The sequence below is a fragment of the Fusarium fujikuroi genome, chromosome FFUJ_chr07 (assembly GCF_900079805.1).
Source record: "Fusarium fujikuroi IMI 58289 draft genome, chromosome FFUJ_chr07".
NCBI lineage: Eukaryota > Fungi > Ascomycota > Sordariomycetes > Hypocreales > Nectriaceae > Fusarium > Fusarium fujikuroi.
Window position 1 is genome coordinate 2,198,637 of NC_036628.1, and position 15,856 is coordinate 2,214,492.

General features: G+C 50.5%; 5 protein-coding genes and 1 non-coding gene; 3 read left to right on the forward strand and 3 right to left on the reverse strand.

Moving 5' to 3' along the window:
* Window positions 1-3,890: 3,890 nt before the first annotated feature.
* On the forward strand, window positions 3,891-5,303 carry FFUJ_08439 (uncharacterized protein; the record flags this gene model as incomplete). The annotated part of the gene is made up of 1 exon (XM_023580860.1): window positions 3,891-5,303. One exon carries the CDS (start codon window positions 3,891-3,893, stop codon window positions 5,301-5,303), a length of 1,413 nt encoding a protein of 470 aa, XP_023433560.1.
* A 1,454-nt stretch (window positions 5,304-6,757) lies between these two features.
* Window positions 6,758-8,188, reverse strand: FFUJ_08438 (probable 26S proteasome regulatory particle chain RPT3; the record flags this gene model as incomplete). XM_023580862.1 has 4 exons in its annotated part: window positions 6,758-7,727; window positions 7,781-7,879; window positions 7,933-7,974; window positions 8,034-8,188. 4 exons carry the CDS (start codon window positions 8,186-8,188, stop codon window positions 6,758-6,760), a joined length of 1,266 nt encoding a protein of 421 aa, XP_023433916.1.
* A 1,328-nt stretch (window positions 8,189-9,516) lies between these two features.
* FFUJ_08437 (uncharacterized protein) lies at window positions 9,517-10,114 on the forward strand (the record flags this gene model as incomplete). XM_023580863.1 has 4 exons in its annotated part: window positions 9,517-9,676; window positions 9,777-9,844; window positions 9,898-9,940; window positions 9,999-10,114. 4 exons carry the CDS (start codon window positions 9,517-9,519, stop codon window positions 10,112-10,114), a joined length of 387 nt encoding a protein of 128 aa, XP_023433561.1.
* A 1,165-nt stretch (window positions 10,115-11,279) lies between these two features.
* On the forward strand, window positions 11,280-11,395 carry FFUJ_r1. The gene has a single exon (XR_002792811.1). It is a non-coding gene; the product is annotated as a ribosomal RNA (ribosomal RNA).
* Window positions 11,396-11,947: 552 nt separating this feature from the next.
* FFUJ_08436 (uncharacterized protein) lies at window positions 11,948-13,433 on the reverse strand (the record flags this gene model as incomplete). XM_023580864.1 has 2 exons in its annotated part: window positions 11,948-12,802; window positions 12,876-13,433. The coding sequence occupies 2 exons, from the start codon at window positions 13,431-13,433 to the stop codon at window positions 11,948-11,950; spliced, it is 1,413 nt and encodes a 470-aa protein (XP_023433562.1).
* Window positions 13,434-13,927: 494 nt separating this feature from the next.
* FFUJ_08435 (related to beta transducin-like protein) lies at window positions 13,928-15,763 on the reverse strand (the record flags this gene model as incomplete). The annotated part of the gene is made up of 1 exon (XM_023580865.1): window positions 13,928-15,763. One exon carries the CDS (start codon window positions 15,761-15,763, stop codon window positions 13,928-13,930), a length of 1,836 nt encoding a protein of 611 aa, XP_023433563.1.
* Window positions 15,764-15,856: the final 93 nt, after the last annotated feature.

The following is a 15,856-nucleotide window of genomic DNA, read 5'->3' on the forward strand; positions in this document are numbered from 1 at the left end:
GCCAGGCTTGGCGTAGCAGCTAAGAAAACAAGCCGAGAATTCATCCATTGACTTGGTGGCTGGGCAAGCGGAACAGGTCCCACTTGCACCAGAATTTCCCCTGGGGCCGGCGCTCGGAGGCGGCTTGGAACCTGAGCAAGGGGATACAAGAAACTTGAGACCTCTGTTCTAAGTGACTAAAAATACTTGGGTAGATTTGTACCAGACTTGACAGATCTTTGGGCCGCTTATTTTGGCATCCCAGCGACCAAGGTACTCAACTAATATGTCAGCAAGCCTAGGAAGTTATCGTTGTCGTAAAGATCCGATCCTTGAAAAGGTTAATAAGGTATTGGGATAGCCTCTCACTGGAGGAAAGGTATCGGCGGATCGGCTGTCCAACCGGAGGACCCTTATTACGACTGGTTATTCCTGCTTGTTACCGTCGTTCCTTTTAGCATTTGTTGGTGGGTCATGTCATGATGTGAAGCAACTCAAGTCAGGTACGAGGCCTTGTTCATGTTCACGACCATGGCCATCGTGATGCTTGATACTTGAGGTCGTCGTATCCCTGAATATCTTGCGGTGAGAATTCTCCTGCCGCTGTTCCATTGCGGATTCATCGTCATAGATGAAGATTAAAAAAAAAAACTTGGTGTGTGGATGTGGTTTGGATGTGGATGCTTAGGAACGAGAAGATGGCTTTTAGCGTGTCCGAGAAATGTGGTTTCTTACGGGTAAAGTTAATCACAAATTGCTTGTTGGAAATATTCATGTGACTGACTGTTTCTCTCAGATTAATATTAGATACGAAACTCACCTCTAACAGCCAATCCTTGATATATAATGACGCCCAAACAATTCATCTTCGCACAGGACGCATCGCACGCCCACACACGTTTAGCACCAGGGTGTTTTGATTCTAAGGTACCTCAGTTGACTGACTGACTGACTGACGTGCCGGTTGCCGCCAATTCCAGCCATGCCATACCCTAGACAAGAGAGAGAATATGTACTGCATCTCAGCTAAATTATCGAGCTAGAGAAGGGGAAAAAAGAGCCAGGTACTCCGTAGGATTGGATGAATCGGCATTGGCATGGATATCAATCACCCACACACGATCCTTGTCCTTTCTAGCCTGTCTAGCTTGTCTGTAGTACGGTACCCACCGAATGGAAGCAATGGAGACAAGTTTCCCCGTCATATCCTATTGGATCCCATTCATTGATTGATGTGAATTATCTTAGTTAGGCCCTTTTTTTCTTTGGTCAAACGGTTTCTCAGGTTCGCGAGGGGCCATGGATGTCTCTAAAAAACGCCCACCCCACACCTAGCCACGAGAGTTGACATCTGCTTGTACTATCGAAACCAAAGCAAAGAAACCTCGACTCGATTCGACTCGGCTCGACTCTACGGACTGAATGACAATGACAATGATGATGGTGATGCATTAGAAGATCACCACCAGCTACTTTCTCGGTGTCTTTCCATTCTACTTTTGCCCTTAAATACAGGCATCGTCATCCTTAAGCTCGGCTTCATTCACTCACAAACTCAAACTAAACCTTGTCCATCCGATCCCGTCGTTTCCGTCGAATCCCTTCCAATTGCCATCCTCCTCTTCCATCATCTCTCCCTCTACTTTCTTTGTCGATACGATTATTTGGGTTTGCCCATCCTCTGGATCTGGCTTTTGGGGTTGCAGCCGCGACTTTCCGCCGCCGATATTCCGTCCGTTTACCTGGAGCTCTCTACATTAATTGCCCCTCCCTCTCTCTCGCTGTCTCTCTTACGCCTCGTCAACCTGAACTGGGTTGCTGCAGCTCCTTGTCCTTGTCGACATATTTCCCCGCGCAGCGTAACTCTGCGAGCGAGTTAAAGGCCATTCTTGCCTTCTCGGTTAACCTGATACCTTTATTTAACGAATCGATTTCTTTGTTCGACAATCTTGCCCGGAGCAATTGCACATCTTGGGTGCTGCCACCTTTTATCCATACCGTACCGTACCATACCATACCATACCTCAGCACACCCTGGTCGAATCGGACATCGAACCAAGCAGAGAGCTCCGAAAGCAAGCATCCCTCCATCCAATTCAATTCGATTCATCCGAACAAAGGCAGTCCCTGGCCTGTTGGGTCCACCGAAAATCTAATCGAATCTTCAACAACAGCTACTACGGTCCTGTTCTGTCTGTCCTGTAGCCCTACTGCACTCCGTCTGCAACTGCAACTGCAAGCACTGCACGAGCTATTCGTACTACCACGCCCACGCCTAATTACTTGTACCTACGCACGCCCTCGTCGATCCGGCCCCTGCTCGCGCCTCCAGGTCTCGCCTCGATACCTATCGACTCTCTCCTCCTATAAACTTGTTTACGACCGCGACGCCCCGAAAACCAGCTCCAGCTTTAAATCAAACCTACAACTCAGTACAGCGCAGCTCTCCCCCGACGCCCCTTGTGCAGTCTCGTGCTGCCAAAAGGGAGACCCCATCCCTGTCTCGCAGCATCGTCCAATCGTCGATAATACTTCGATACTTAGGTTTTTTCCTCTGCCGCGATTCGACTCCGAGACGACGATACGTCATGACATACATTGTAAGTGTACAACACAAACTCCCTCCTCCAAGGTCAAACCTCCCTGTCTCTCTCGACTTGACATGTCTCGCTTTGCTTTGCTTGTCTTTGCTTGACCTGGCTCTCTTGTACAACCACATGCCAATTCCTGCCACGTCCGACGTCGCACCCTCCACGCTCCGAGCTGCTTCCTCCGCCCTCCACGTTCCTGTTCAACCTACGCCCTGGTCAATGAAGGCATCACACGCCATGCATTCACTTCACATGGTCGATAGCTTGTCTCAGCAGATCCCTGTCAGCCATGAATGAAAGCTTTCCTCCTTGAGCCTTTGACTCTCTGCACGTCCCTAGGTCGAGCAGTCTCGCCCGCCCTGTTGGGTCCAGGCATTTCTGGTACCTTTCTTTACCAGAGATCTCTCTCACACACACTTCTATCATATATCATGATCCCATTCCTATTCTCGTCCATCCACCCATACTCAGCAACCATGTCTTGGCTCTCATCGACGTTGCTTCTCGACGTCGCTTTCGACCTTCCCTTGCTTTTATCCCCCTTGGCTTCATCCTCACATCCCTTCCCTTTTCACACCCTCGCTCTCGTTTCCTAGCTGCCAGTCCGTCGACGGCCCGTCTGCCGTACCTCCTAATGGCCCCCGAGCCGCCCGCTGTCTGACATGCACTTTCACTTTCACCCTCTCACACGCACACCCTGTCCTGGTCTGTCCTGTCCTTTCTTTATCCCCATCGCATCGCATCCCACATCCCACGCACGCACGCACGCACCCAGCCCAAGTCTTTTCTTGTCTTGTCTTGTCTGCCTGCACACCCTGACTAGGTAGGCACGAACAATATACAGGCGCACACAGACATGCACTTACATCCACACCGCTTCACCGCTTGACTATGATTGCCCTGCCCTCGATTCAGCGTTGGTAGTCCCGGGGCAATCATGATGCTTCCTACTGGAATCCCAACTCACCGGTGCCACATCACTTCCCTACCTCAGCCCCATGACCTCAAGAACGGCCCGTTGCCGGTAGGGGAGGAGCCAGGGCGACCAAAACAAGCTGTCTCCGTACACCGAGATATATCACCACTTGCTTTGTTCCTATAATACCATGTCTCCCATCACTACCTCTTGCAACCCTCCTGTTCTGAGGCCTATTTATCCATACATGATCTATCCCTGTACCATAACGTCATGAGCTTTTTGACATGATATACTTCCCCAGAACCTTCCTTTGTTACTATGATCAATTCTCCCAGCAGCTCGTGTATTACCTACCCCTTTGATCCACTGTTGCTCTCGCGCCAACCGGCCATCTGCTCGCAATGCGCAAGAATCAATCACTAATGCCGTCTTTCCAGCTATGTCTTGCTCACTACTGCGACCTCCATGGCCCGACCCCTTTGATGGTCACTGAGGGTCTACCGGCCTCATGTACTGTCTGCTTTGAAGATGGTGAAGATCCTGCCGATAATAGACCACGATCCAGCGCGCACGCATCGTCGACTGCTCTCAACGACGCATTAAAGAACCTCGACCTATCTCGGAGCGCTTCAATGCCAGCTTCCGAACAAGAGGCTCAGGCGCAACGTGCAGCGTTATTGCGAAACTCTAGCAATTCTGGCGCAACACCCACTGCTATTGATACTCCTCCCGAAAGCCCACGACCGGCTCCTCCTCATCCTCGGCGCGATTCGAGTTTCCGAAGAACCTATGATGAGACTGTGACAAAGAAACAAGGCCCTTGTGATAACTGCGCAATGACCTTGCCGCGACAACAAGCGGGATCAAATAGTCTTCATTTCGCAAACAATACTCGTGGACCAACATTGCGCACCCGTGCGCCAGCAGAACGGGTTTTCGGCGCAGGAGGTCAGGCATCGCCTCCCAACTCCCAGACCTCGAGTGATACCGATGGAGAGCGGGACGAGGACCCTCGGGCTCGGCAAAGAATAACACCCTCGGTCAGCTCGCGCAATACCTCGCGATCAAGCAAGAGTGGTGGTACAGGCAATTCGACCGCAGCAGAACGGACCCCCTTCCATGTTCACTACGTGGATTATACATCTACACACGATCCGGTCCTACCCGACTCTTTCTCTCTTATTCGAGCGTCTTGCTTGCGCACTCTATCCTTCGAGACGTTACCCCGGGCTCCATCTACGGCAAACCCCACTTCACCCGTTGCGACCTCTTCTCCGGCCTTTGTTACTACGCAAAGCGCCGGCTCGGCCGTCACAGGCGGCCCCATCTTTTTCGGCGACGCCCTCGCCGGTTACACAACGGCTTATATCTTCCGTATTCCTGATGTACACGCACGGGGCCATAAGCGAGTGTATGCCTTCTTGGCGCTTAGTACTCACCGAGAGCGACTGGCCATGAAGACGTTTGCCGTGGTCTCGACCGCTTTTCGCGAGCTCGCTACATGGATCCAGCAACTGGCTGAAGCCGAGGCCGAGCGAGCGGCCGAGAACTCTCCTATTGGTAGCAGCATCTACGGGGGTGGCTATGCACCACCACCACCAACCGTCGAATCCTCTGGAGGCCCTGATCGCAATGGAAGCAGCTTTCTCACGGGCGGTAGCGGGTTCACCCGACGGATGGGTGGTGGCCCTGGTGCCTCAGCCCCAAAAGCCCGTGGTCTAGCGGAGATTGTTGGACAGCCTGATATCTTTATCGAGCTGCACCGGCGTTTCGTTCACCTTCTCTTTGAAGTTGGTGTCACATTGAGCTCGTAATGAGCTGTTTATGCCTATTGGCATGCTTTATACGTTTTCTGCTTCGGCATACCCAAGGTAATCCCTCAGGATCAGGATGACTTCTTCTACCTTGTCCCACCGGGATGATTTGGTGGCCGCAGATGTACCCCAGCCTTACCAATGCTACTGTCCACGCCCAACCCAATGATACTGAACCGGTCAAAATCCGATTCGTCCTTGTTGGCTCGGCGCTCTTTTGTCCTTTTGGAGCAATAAGCGATGTATGATTTTACATACAAGCATACTTATCCGAGAGTAATGGTAATGGCTAATGGTTAATACCTCAATGAAGCAACGATCTCGATCGACAGCTGCAGTCACTCAAGACCTACTGGTCTTTTATATGTTTCCTTTTCACAATGCTCGAAGATTCTTGGCAATGCTGCTTACACCTTTCCGCAAGACCGGGGAGATATACACAGCAGCCGACTTGCCAAGAGCCTCGTGTAACTGTATTCTTACATGTATCGCCTTCGGAAGGGCTTTACGGCGTTGTCATCCGGCATATTTTGCACGGACAATTGATTCCCATTTGGTTTTTGTAGCGTGTTTGTTATCTACTTTTGTGCGCAGAGAACTCGTCAGGACGGGAACTCCAAGGAAGCGGGCGAACCAAAATAGACGGATAGCGAGTTGGGGGAAATAAAACCGAGAAGATGGTGGAATAATGGAGTCTGTGGCGAAGTAACTGTATTTTACAATTCTTTACCTGTTATCACTTGTCAGAGCGAGACGAACAGCTGGGAGTTGGCACGGTTTTATTGATAGACTTGTACGGAACATAGACAGGGAATTATTATGAATGGAAAAAACTACGGTAACTTACGATGACTTTGAACTTGAACATACCCCGTTACTGTGTGCTATTGTGCGTGGTTGTCTGAAGTTCCGAATCCCTAATATTGAGAACTCGGAGTTATCAGGCATTGAGGATGAATAATTCGCCTTGGACTTGAATTGTTGGGAACTTGGACCCCCAATCTCGATTACACATACCATTCACGGTTTATCGCCGCTGACTCTCAAAAGGCCACATTGATGCATGCAAGCAGAGTATCACCAATGTCACCTCTGAAGTCGTATCCCACTTTGTTGGCTGCAGCAGTATCATTCTGTGTCCGGGCATTTTGCTCAGAAACATGTGACAGTCTGACATGCCTACAGAATGGTAAGAATTTTGAGATGTAACTCGAAGCACACATCGCGTAAATCAATCACTTCACCGGTGTGGACCTGGACTGTAGAGACAAACTCATATCGCTTGCGCCGTCAATCGGCACGTTGATTAACCCTAATCTACCTTTCGCTGTAATCCGCCTCCCTTCATGTGGACTTTTCCTTCCATATCCCCCTTGGCCTGATAGTTGACGTATGTAATACAGGATAGATGACACACAAGAGTGCGTGACATGATAAATAGACACGAGGTGAATCTATTTGTAGAAATCGAATTTGTTCTCTTCGCCTGTACCCTTGACCTGGCTTGAGTAGGCGTCCTCGAGATCACTCTGAATGATGTTGTAACGGTTCTTACGGACAGCACGGAGACCAGCCTCCTGCATGATCGCAGCGATGACAGCACCAGACAGAGGATCGTTTCGGACAATGAGGGAGTCGAGGTCGACTTCAGGAGCCAGACTCATCTTGCCGGCGATGGTGGAGAAGATGAGACGTCGTTCACGGCGATCTCGCAGAGAGGGGAATTCGATCTTTCGGTCGAGACGTCCAGGTCGCAGAAGAGCAGGGTCAAGAGTATCGGCTCGGTTGGTGGCCATGATGACCTTGACGTTAGCGGTCTGATCGAAACCATCCATCTGGTTGAGAAGTTCGAGAAGAATACGCTGGACTTCTCGATCGGCACCGGTCTGGGCGTCGAATCGCTTGGTGGCAATGGCGTCGATTTCATCGATGAAGATAATGGCGGGAGAGTTCTCGCGAGCCATGCGGAAAACATCACGGACCATTCGGGGACCCTCACCAAGATACTTCTGAACGAACTCGGAACCAACAACTCGGATGAAGTTGGCGGTGGTTGAGTTGGCAACGGCCTTGACCAGCATAGTTTTGCCGGTACCGGGAGGGCCGTAGAGTAGAACACCTCGAGGGGGGTCGATACCGATTTGCTTGTAGAGATCAAAGTGTGTCAAGGGGAGCTCGACAGCTTCGCGAATCTCCTGCTTCTGCATGTCCAGACCACCGACATCGGCATATGTCACATCGGGCTTCTCGTCGGCGCCAAGCATAGCAATGGAGGAGTCGGCCTCGGGAGGGAGAATATCGACAAGGGCGTTGGAGTGTCGATGGAGGGCGACCGAGGAGGAAGCCTTGAGCTTCTCCCGGTCGAGGGTGGAGAGAATTCTGACGACATAGTTGGATCCGGTGCTAGACTGAACAATGCCAGTACTTGGGATGCTGGTTAGCTCGTGTAGAATTGTCGGTTGTAGGTGAGCACATACTTTTGGTCAATGGCCTCCATAAACTGTCCTATAACTAATGGCACGCTCTGAATCCGCTTGATCTCTTCTTGAGCTCGTACAAGCTCACGCTTCAAACTCCTGTGGAGAATTAGCAAACCATGACTTGAATTCAAACGAGATTAATGACTTACCTTTGCTCATCCTTGATATACTCTTCTTGCAGCTGGATGTACCTATTCGAAAGCTATCAGTCTCCTACCACTTTGCAATATCTGAGACTGGAGTATCGTACTCTAGTTGCCGCTGGAGCTTCTTGAGGTTGGCGTAGTCATCTCCTCCATCGGTTGATACACCCTCGAAGTTATCAATGGTGGGAATGGCTGAGTGCGCGGCCCTCTTGTGAGGTGCCACTTGGTTTGCTGGGTTTTCGACAGCGACGTCACCCATTTTTGCGCTTCTGCTGGGTGAGTAAGATAGGTGAAATGATCGTGAGAATGCGATGCAAGTAGAAATCCGCGTGGGGTCCGGAAAGCGATTGTCGTCGGGAGATACAGCGCTTCGTTGTTGTTTCGGTCGTTGAGGGAGTGATGGAGCTGCTTCAAGACGATACCAGGCGCCAGTAACGACGACGACGACACTGGAAGCTAAGGTGAGCTAGCGTGGCTGGAAATCTTAGTCATCTAAATTGGAGCTCAATTCACGTGACCAGTCTACGTCAAAGAGCGAGAGCAGTTGGGGTCCAGACTCGATGGCTTTGATTGGCTCATGATCGTCTCTCCCAGGCAGGGCGAAGTGGGGTTGCAAGCGTGCAGCAGCTGCAAGGCTCCAAGGCTCCAACGACCCCAGTGCGAGCTTCAGTGAATCAGATTGGCCGATTATCGGGGGGATCTGCCTCCACACAAGACCAAGGACGTGGGGACCCTGAAGGGGGACGTTTCTAGCCTGGTACATGAGAGCTACAGCGGATTGAGGGCCTCTGTGCTTTTGGCACTTGGCCCTCCTGAGGCTGTACAAGTTGGGGGGATGTCGAATGTCCTATTAGTGGCGTTGAACTGATTCAGTCTAATGTTGAAAGATGGCGGGTTTTGCGGTGAGAATAGACTCATGACCCTGTCGATAAGCCTGCCCCGCGATGTTCGGTGAGAGGATGTTAGTTAGGTGAACCGTGAAATCGTTCATACAGTACTATTTACAGTATAGAATGTTATTATTGGTAATTGTTAGTGAGGAGCTTCTCGCTTGTTTATACAGTACGTGTATCTTGATGGACCATCACATGTAAGCTCAAGTACCCGGTTGGATTGTGGCTTATCAGCGTCGAATCACTCGCCTGTTCACGGGATGATGCGGCGGTAGTTCCCTGGTCGGCGGCCGAGGAGCAAGGTAAGGTAATCGACAAGTCACCTCACTCACTCACTCACTCTACCTCTTTGAAACCACCTTCTACCTTCTGACTTGTTCAACCTCCAACCAGCTCGACCTCTTTGGTCTTTTTTTAGCTCTCTTTTCATCGCCTTTCACGCCCAAGCCAACCTCACGTCACTTTATCACCTTAATCTATCACTTACTGCTCGGCGTGTCTTTGTTGCGTCATTCTACTGATACTGCTGCCATCTCCTCCCCAAACGCCGCCATCTTCCCTCCCTCCGCTGCCGTTTTCGACTCGGCCAACCGCTCGTCACACACACACACACACACAATACCCCTCGTTTCATCTTGGGTTGCTTGTTTGTCTCTGTCTCGATACTCTAAGCAACCTCAACATCGCACATACAATGTCGTCCTCTATCGCCATTCCCGCTGGCCCCTCGGCTACCCGCCCATTCCATAAGGGCACCGGCTCCTCTACAAACAGCCCGTTTGGCACTCCTTCGTCTTCTCCTCCGTCAGCCGGAAAGGACAAGGCCCTGCACAACCGCCGTCCGAGCCTCCTGAGTAAGTGAAGCTGGATCATCCCCGCCTCCGACGATGGCAGCGACAATGATACTATCGTCTTATGATGCACCGAACGCCGTTTACTGACTTGTCTTTGTAGGCTCTTCACTCTCCAAGCAGGAATGCACCGTCATTAACGTCGGCGATCCGGAAGGCACTCCCCGACTGGTAAGTGTCTCGACAATATTGTACTTGGTTTCAGGTGTATTGACTTTCCATAGATCTCCTACCTTTCCTCCAGCCAGGGTTTCGCCTGGAATCCCGGTATGTTTCACTTGTATCATGAACAGCCTCTCCACGAGTCACGACTAACAACTGATAGAAATCTTTCTCCCGTCTTATATCGATTGCGACTATGTTCCCCTCGAAAACCGCCGGGACCCGGTCCACGAGATCATTTTGACCGATGACGAGTCCAAGAACCTGCTACCTCACTAAACCGCCTGACATTATATCATATACACAGACCAGGCCATGATAGACATTTCCTTCTCACGAGATTCCCGATTCAACGACAGGCCTGCTATTATTCAGTTATTGTTTTTACGGCGTTACGATTCCCGCGGCTTTTTCTTTACTTCCCTTGCCTTGCCTTTCCTTCCAGTCAGGCAAGACATGATACTTGTTTTAGGCCTGTCGACGCATGGGCATTGTTTGGTGGAGTATGATTTCGGGACACAGGGTCCCTGGTCAATCGGCTTGACAGCCTCACTTTTAGGTTTTGGCTTTGGCGGAGTAGACATGACATGGCAAAGCATCCATCACCTCAGCGTCCGGCACATTCGGTATCGATCTTGGGAATTGGATTGGAGGGAACGCCTGGATTCGCGGGCCAAAAGGAAGAGGTTATTTTCACTTCTTAGGGACCTGAGACCAAACTGTTTCGTTCATTTTCCTCACTAATTCTACGGCTGGACTGTTTTGTTCTTGAGGGGATGGTGGCGTTGAGGTAGGACGGCGGTGTTTCTTTGTTTGTAACTCTCCTCAATTCACATGACTTAACTTGATCATCGCTCAAATGACACCTGCGATGTTGATCGCTTCCCCACTGGCGCCAATCACCGACGGCCGATATGAGCCGGCCGCCTACCGAGAACCCTCCCGGACCGGAGCTAACTGGGGCTGGTCGGGGAACCTTGATGTCATGGAAGCCCGGCCCAAGAAGCAAGTTCCGTCTTGGGTAGACTATTGGTGGTCGACGTCAGGTTGACAGAGATCAAGCCTCATTGTCGCACGGATTATGCTGGAATGCATCACGGAGTACGCTATGGATCTTTATAAAAACGGGTTGAGGGCACGGCCACGAGTCTATTACCGATTCCCAACAACGATTAACTTTGTTTCCATACCGGCCAGTCCCCGGTATCTGACTCAACCAACATCCATCGCCAAGAACGCTATGGTGCAAACATTATCATCACAGCACTTTCGCATCTTGGGCAGCGATTTTATGTCTCAATTGATAATGAGGCCTGCAATTCCGGGTGGCCTCGTTCTATAGGGTCCACCTTTTACACCACAGTCGGTGAGATCTCGACAATGATGCCTGAGAACACATCTGGGTATCATGATGAGCACAGTTTGAGAGCCTGTCAAGCACATACGACCATAGCTCGTAGAAAATACGGGATCCCGTCTGCTCTCCCATAGTCAAGATGCGAAGCGCTGGATCAGTAGTTGGGTCGGTGACGACCAGCGAATCCCCGGTGTTGTATGTCTTTTTGGTGTTTTTGATGCTTGTCAGGGACTGATTCCTGTCTTTTCAAGAGGGATAGAGAGGTAGATGTGATGGTATAGAGCTCGTAACTGCAGAGTAATACGGGCTTATGAAAATTCACTATAAGGCGTCGTCAAATAGGTACTCTTGCTTCTTGAACTGTCTATGTGCCCAATTCTGATTCCGGTCGGAACCGTTTTACGGAGTCAGTGCCGACGGTGGGGCTCCGGTACCGTTTTCGTGATCCACCCGCCAGGGAGCAAGAAAACATCAGGCCTTGACAAGTGATGTTAAAATAAAGTTAGAAAAAGGTATCCTAAAATTAGGCTAGATTTATAGTAAAGTACCTGAATGTTTTTGTCATTAGGATCAAGGTCCTGTGTTTTCTTTCCTCCCCTAGCCACCCACTGGGGCGCCGAAGATGAACGGGTTCCCCTGGGCATCTAGTGAGACGCACTCGGTTCCAAGAGAGGCTCATTGTAATACATACTCAAATGTAATCGGCCAAATATCAACCTTTGGATGCTTGCTTGATTGCTTTAATTGCCGAGGCGTCAAGATACCGGCGGTACTTTTCCAATGCCTTCCCAGATCCTGAGCTGGCCGGCGCTCGTACACAGTACTTCCACGGAGCCATACATGTTAGTTGGTAACTTGTGTTTCTCGACACTGTCTGTAATCTTTTCGCCGCCTTCTTCAAGTACCGTAATCTCCCTCGTCTGCATTAATTCACTGTAGTATGATTCCATAAAAGCGTCATCCTCCACATCAATATCCTTCTCCCTCCCTCGCCTCTCCTGATCCTCACGGTAAAACGAGTTGGCAGCGAACTCACTGGCGACCTTCCATAGGTGCCAGCTCGGCTCCGGATCAAGGCCCTTATAGACATTCTCGTAATCGCAGATGATTGCTGCCGCCGCGCATTGCCTCTTCATCTCAGGTACCTTCATGGCAAGAAGGCTAAGCATATCTGACTGCGGCTGCAGGGGCCACCAGATGATGTAGGGCATCGGGACTCCGGGTGGCCAGCCGTCTTCAAACGCGGAGGCGTCGTTGAGCATGATCCGGCGTGCCATTATGGCTCGCTGAATATCCCACACGTATGGGGAAGACCTTGCATAGATGGTGTCGTTCTTGATCTGGTCAGCCCACCAACGAGCATACATAGTGTGATGCAAGACACCACGGATGACACAGTCTTGGTCTAGTTGAGTCAAAGTTCTTCCAGAGTTGGCGAGCTGGGCATAGCGTTCGATGTTGCCGTCGTGGGCGGCCATCTGTGTCAACAAAGTCTTCTTTACCGTCGGCAGATCCCCAGGCAGAGGACTATAGAGCAGCTTCGCCTCGTCGTCGGTCAGCTTTCCATGCCTTTCATCTACTTGCTGATCCTCGAGGCCCAGATGCGTCCTCTTCGATGCATGGAAGGAAGTCGTCGTTGAACCGGCGTGTAATGCCTCGTCGAGCTGTCAAGCGCCATCGCACTTCGGTGTTGCCGTTCAGATACGCCGGGCATTCATAGTCCATCAGTTTGATGGTGCGTTTGCAATCGTCCATGACGGCATAGCGATACTTGAAACTCATGATCTCGTCATAGATGAGTTTCCCGCCATCTGTCTCGCTTTCTCGCGTCTCTTCAGCGATGGACACTTCAGGCAGGAGATCAAGCTCACGATAAAGGGCGCCGTAACCTGCTGCAGCACAGGCACGGCCGACTTGATAGCGCATGTCGGGGAATTTAGAGGCCAATGAGCGGTAGGTATCCTCGGTGGCCATCTCGGGATGCCATATACAGTATGGCTGCTCCTCCGCCGTCATTCGTTCCGGTATGTCGTTGCTCATGATGCGGCGAGCGTTGCGGGCTCGAGCGACCTGAGGCATTGAGGAGCTGAGGCGTTTGACGGGTTCACTCATGGCCAAATGGTAATGCAGGCGAATGCCCCGGATAAGAGCTGCGCGACTATCACGGTCTTCAAGGAGCCTCGGCACTCCATCACCGCGTATGGCCTTTTCCTGATCCTGTCGAAGTTCCAGGCGGTCCATAATTTTTCTTCTCTTTTTCTTCTTCTTTTTGCTGGACAGTAGATGATGAGGCAAAACTTTGGTACTTCGGTCGTTGGTTTGTTAATTAAGAATGACATGGGAGGGGATAAATATTCTTGCCAAGGGTCCATTGACAAGAACATCCCTGTGTCCTCGTCTTCACAGCCCTCAGCTTCAAGATCCACAATAGTTCCAAATATTACCTGATAGCTGCGATTCGAGTCACAAGACCCATGAAGAGACACGCACGCAAGTCTAATGTAGTAACAGGCTTTCAACGTAGCTTGTGATGGGCTTAAGTTGTAGATGAACCCCTTCGAACTTTGCTGCCACGATCCGTACGCCAAAGGCGTCGGGAAGTGTTTATGCTAATGCACATAAACGCTGTATTTATTGTTTGAGCAGAAGTATAGGTGTGTGGTTATCAAAGTTCAAAGCCCAACCTATGATAACCCCCTGACCTCACCAATTCGCCTTTGAATCGTCATAGTATATCACGGAGTCTTCACCTCGTCAACTTCTTTATGTTCTTGCAACAAACTCAATTGAACCCAACTGGGGCAGCCACCCACATCCCAAGCATCGACACGAAGTTCATAAGTCACAAGGTCCTCATGGGAACTTGGCATTTTCCGGAGAACAGCTGAGAACACAGTCTCTGAAACTCTAGCAGATCGTTTGACAGCACGGTCTGTGTGTGCAACAAAAGATTTCTTGTACTGGACACAAGCACGGAAGAAAGCGTTCTTACGAGACTCGTCGATGTCGCTGCCAGACTGCGAAAGCTCTCGGATAGTACATGAAGCATCTTCGGTTGATATCATGATGTCGATACGAAATAGTGAAGATTGAGAGCCATGTGAACAGACAACCCAGAGGGCCTTGAATGGGGACTCATGTATCGGAGTCTGTCGTTTCATCCAGTCGTCACTTGGATATGTCAAGACAATATCAAGGGAGCGTGTAGTTGTCGACGAGACTTGCGTCAAGATCTGCAATTGCTTTGACGAAAACATTGAAGACGGTGGAACCATGCCAAAGTTATTCGAGCCTGTGAAATAGCCACTGTGCCGAATGAAGAGTTCCATAGGCCTAAAGTACGGGAGCAGTGTCTTGGGCAAACCGATAAGAGAAGACGATTTAACTCTGCAATAGACCCGCCGTCGCGCCGACTCATAGTCACGTTCTATCAGGACGCATACAAGACTGTCCTCTGTCTCGTACGATAGCCATGCAATGCGGGCCAGGTCAAGATCTGTAGGGAATAGAACATGCAGATTGATACGTAGACCGCGACTTGTGAACTCGAGAGGATTCGAGAGGACCGACTGCATTGCAACGATGCTACGTTGGCCGCGAAACATGCGGCCGTAGTCCTTCTCGTGCAGGACTCGATATTCGATGCTCTGCTTCTCCACGTCAAGTTCGGGTTCAGAAGGAGGAGGAAAGGCATGACCATGATCGACCATCTTCTGGTCCTGCGTGTGCTTTGGAGCTTGAGCATGTATATCATTCTTGGAGAATTGCGCGGGCGACCAGGCCAGAAACCCGGTAGAAGAGGTTTCGGAATCGGCAATTGGGTTATCTTGCTGGAGAGTCCATGCAAACATGCTATAGTCCTCTTCTTGTCGGAGAATCTGCTCCTGAAGTCGGATGAACGACTTGGCTCCTTCGCCATAGAGGAGTGGCATGTTGACGTCGAATAGACCTAGTAAACAGTAGGCCAGGTCTTCCTCTCTGGTTGTAGTTCGAGCCGATGCCCACGACATTCGCTCGGCGACATTGTATGTCGAAGGATGGGAACCACGTAACACGGTGATTGGGATGCCAGTAACACTTTCTATACTTGAAGCGAGACTCTTCTTGGTACCGATTACGATCCACTCTTTGGAACAGAGCTCGACGATTTGAGGCGCGATCAGTTCCTGAAGTGTCCAACCTCTGGTGAACCACCTGCTTCTGCCGAACTCTGTGATATGAAAGACGTCCGCCAGGGTACAAGCTTCTGTGGTGACATCTTGCAAATAAGCATAACAGGAGGTCGCCTTTTGGTACCACTTATACATGGAATTGATCGCCTCGGAAAGCTCTGCGCTGCTGGACTTGTCGATACAGCACGTGTCAATCCACACCCAGTCGAAGCCATCCTGAGCTGCCTTACTACAACAACCAACGAGTTTGGGGTAGCCTTTTTTTGATTGAGCAGTAAAGGTGCCAATATCACTGTATAGAACCTCTTCTTCGGTCCAGGTGTGACTGAGAATTGCGTATGGAGGGACATGCCCGATGAAATCTTTCAGCTGAAGAGTTGAGACATTTAATAGACGCATTGAAGCAACTGAGAGAGCAGTGCGTTGGTTGTTGGGAAACTTGAGCTGCTTGGGAGTTTATAGGACGGTGTGATGGCGTTGACGGACAGGTAG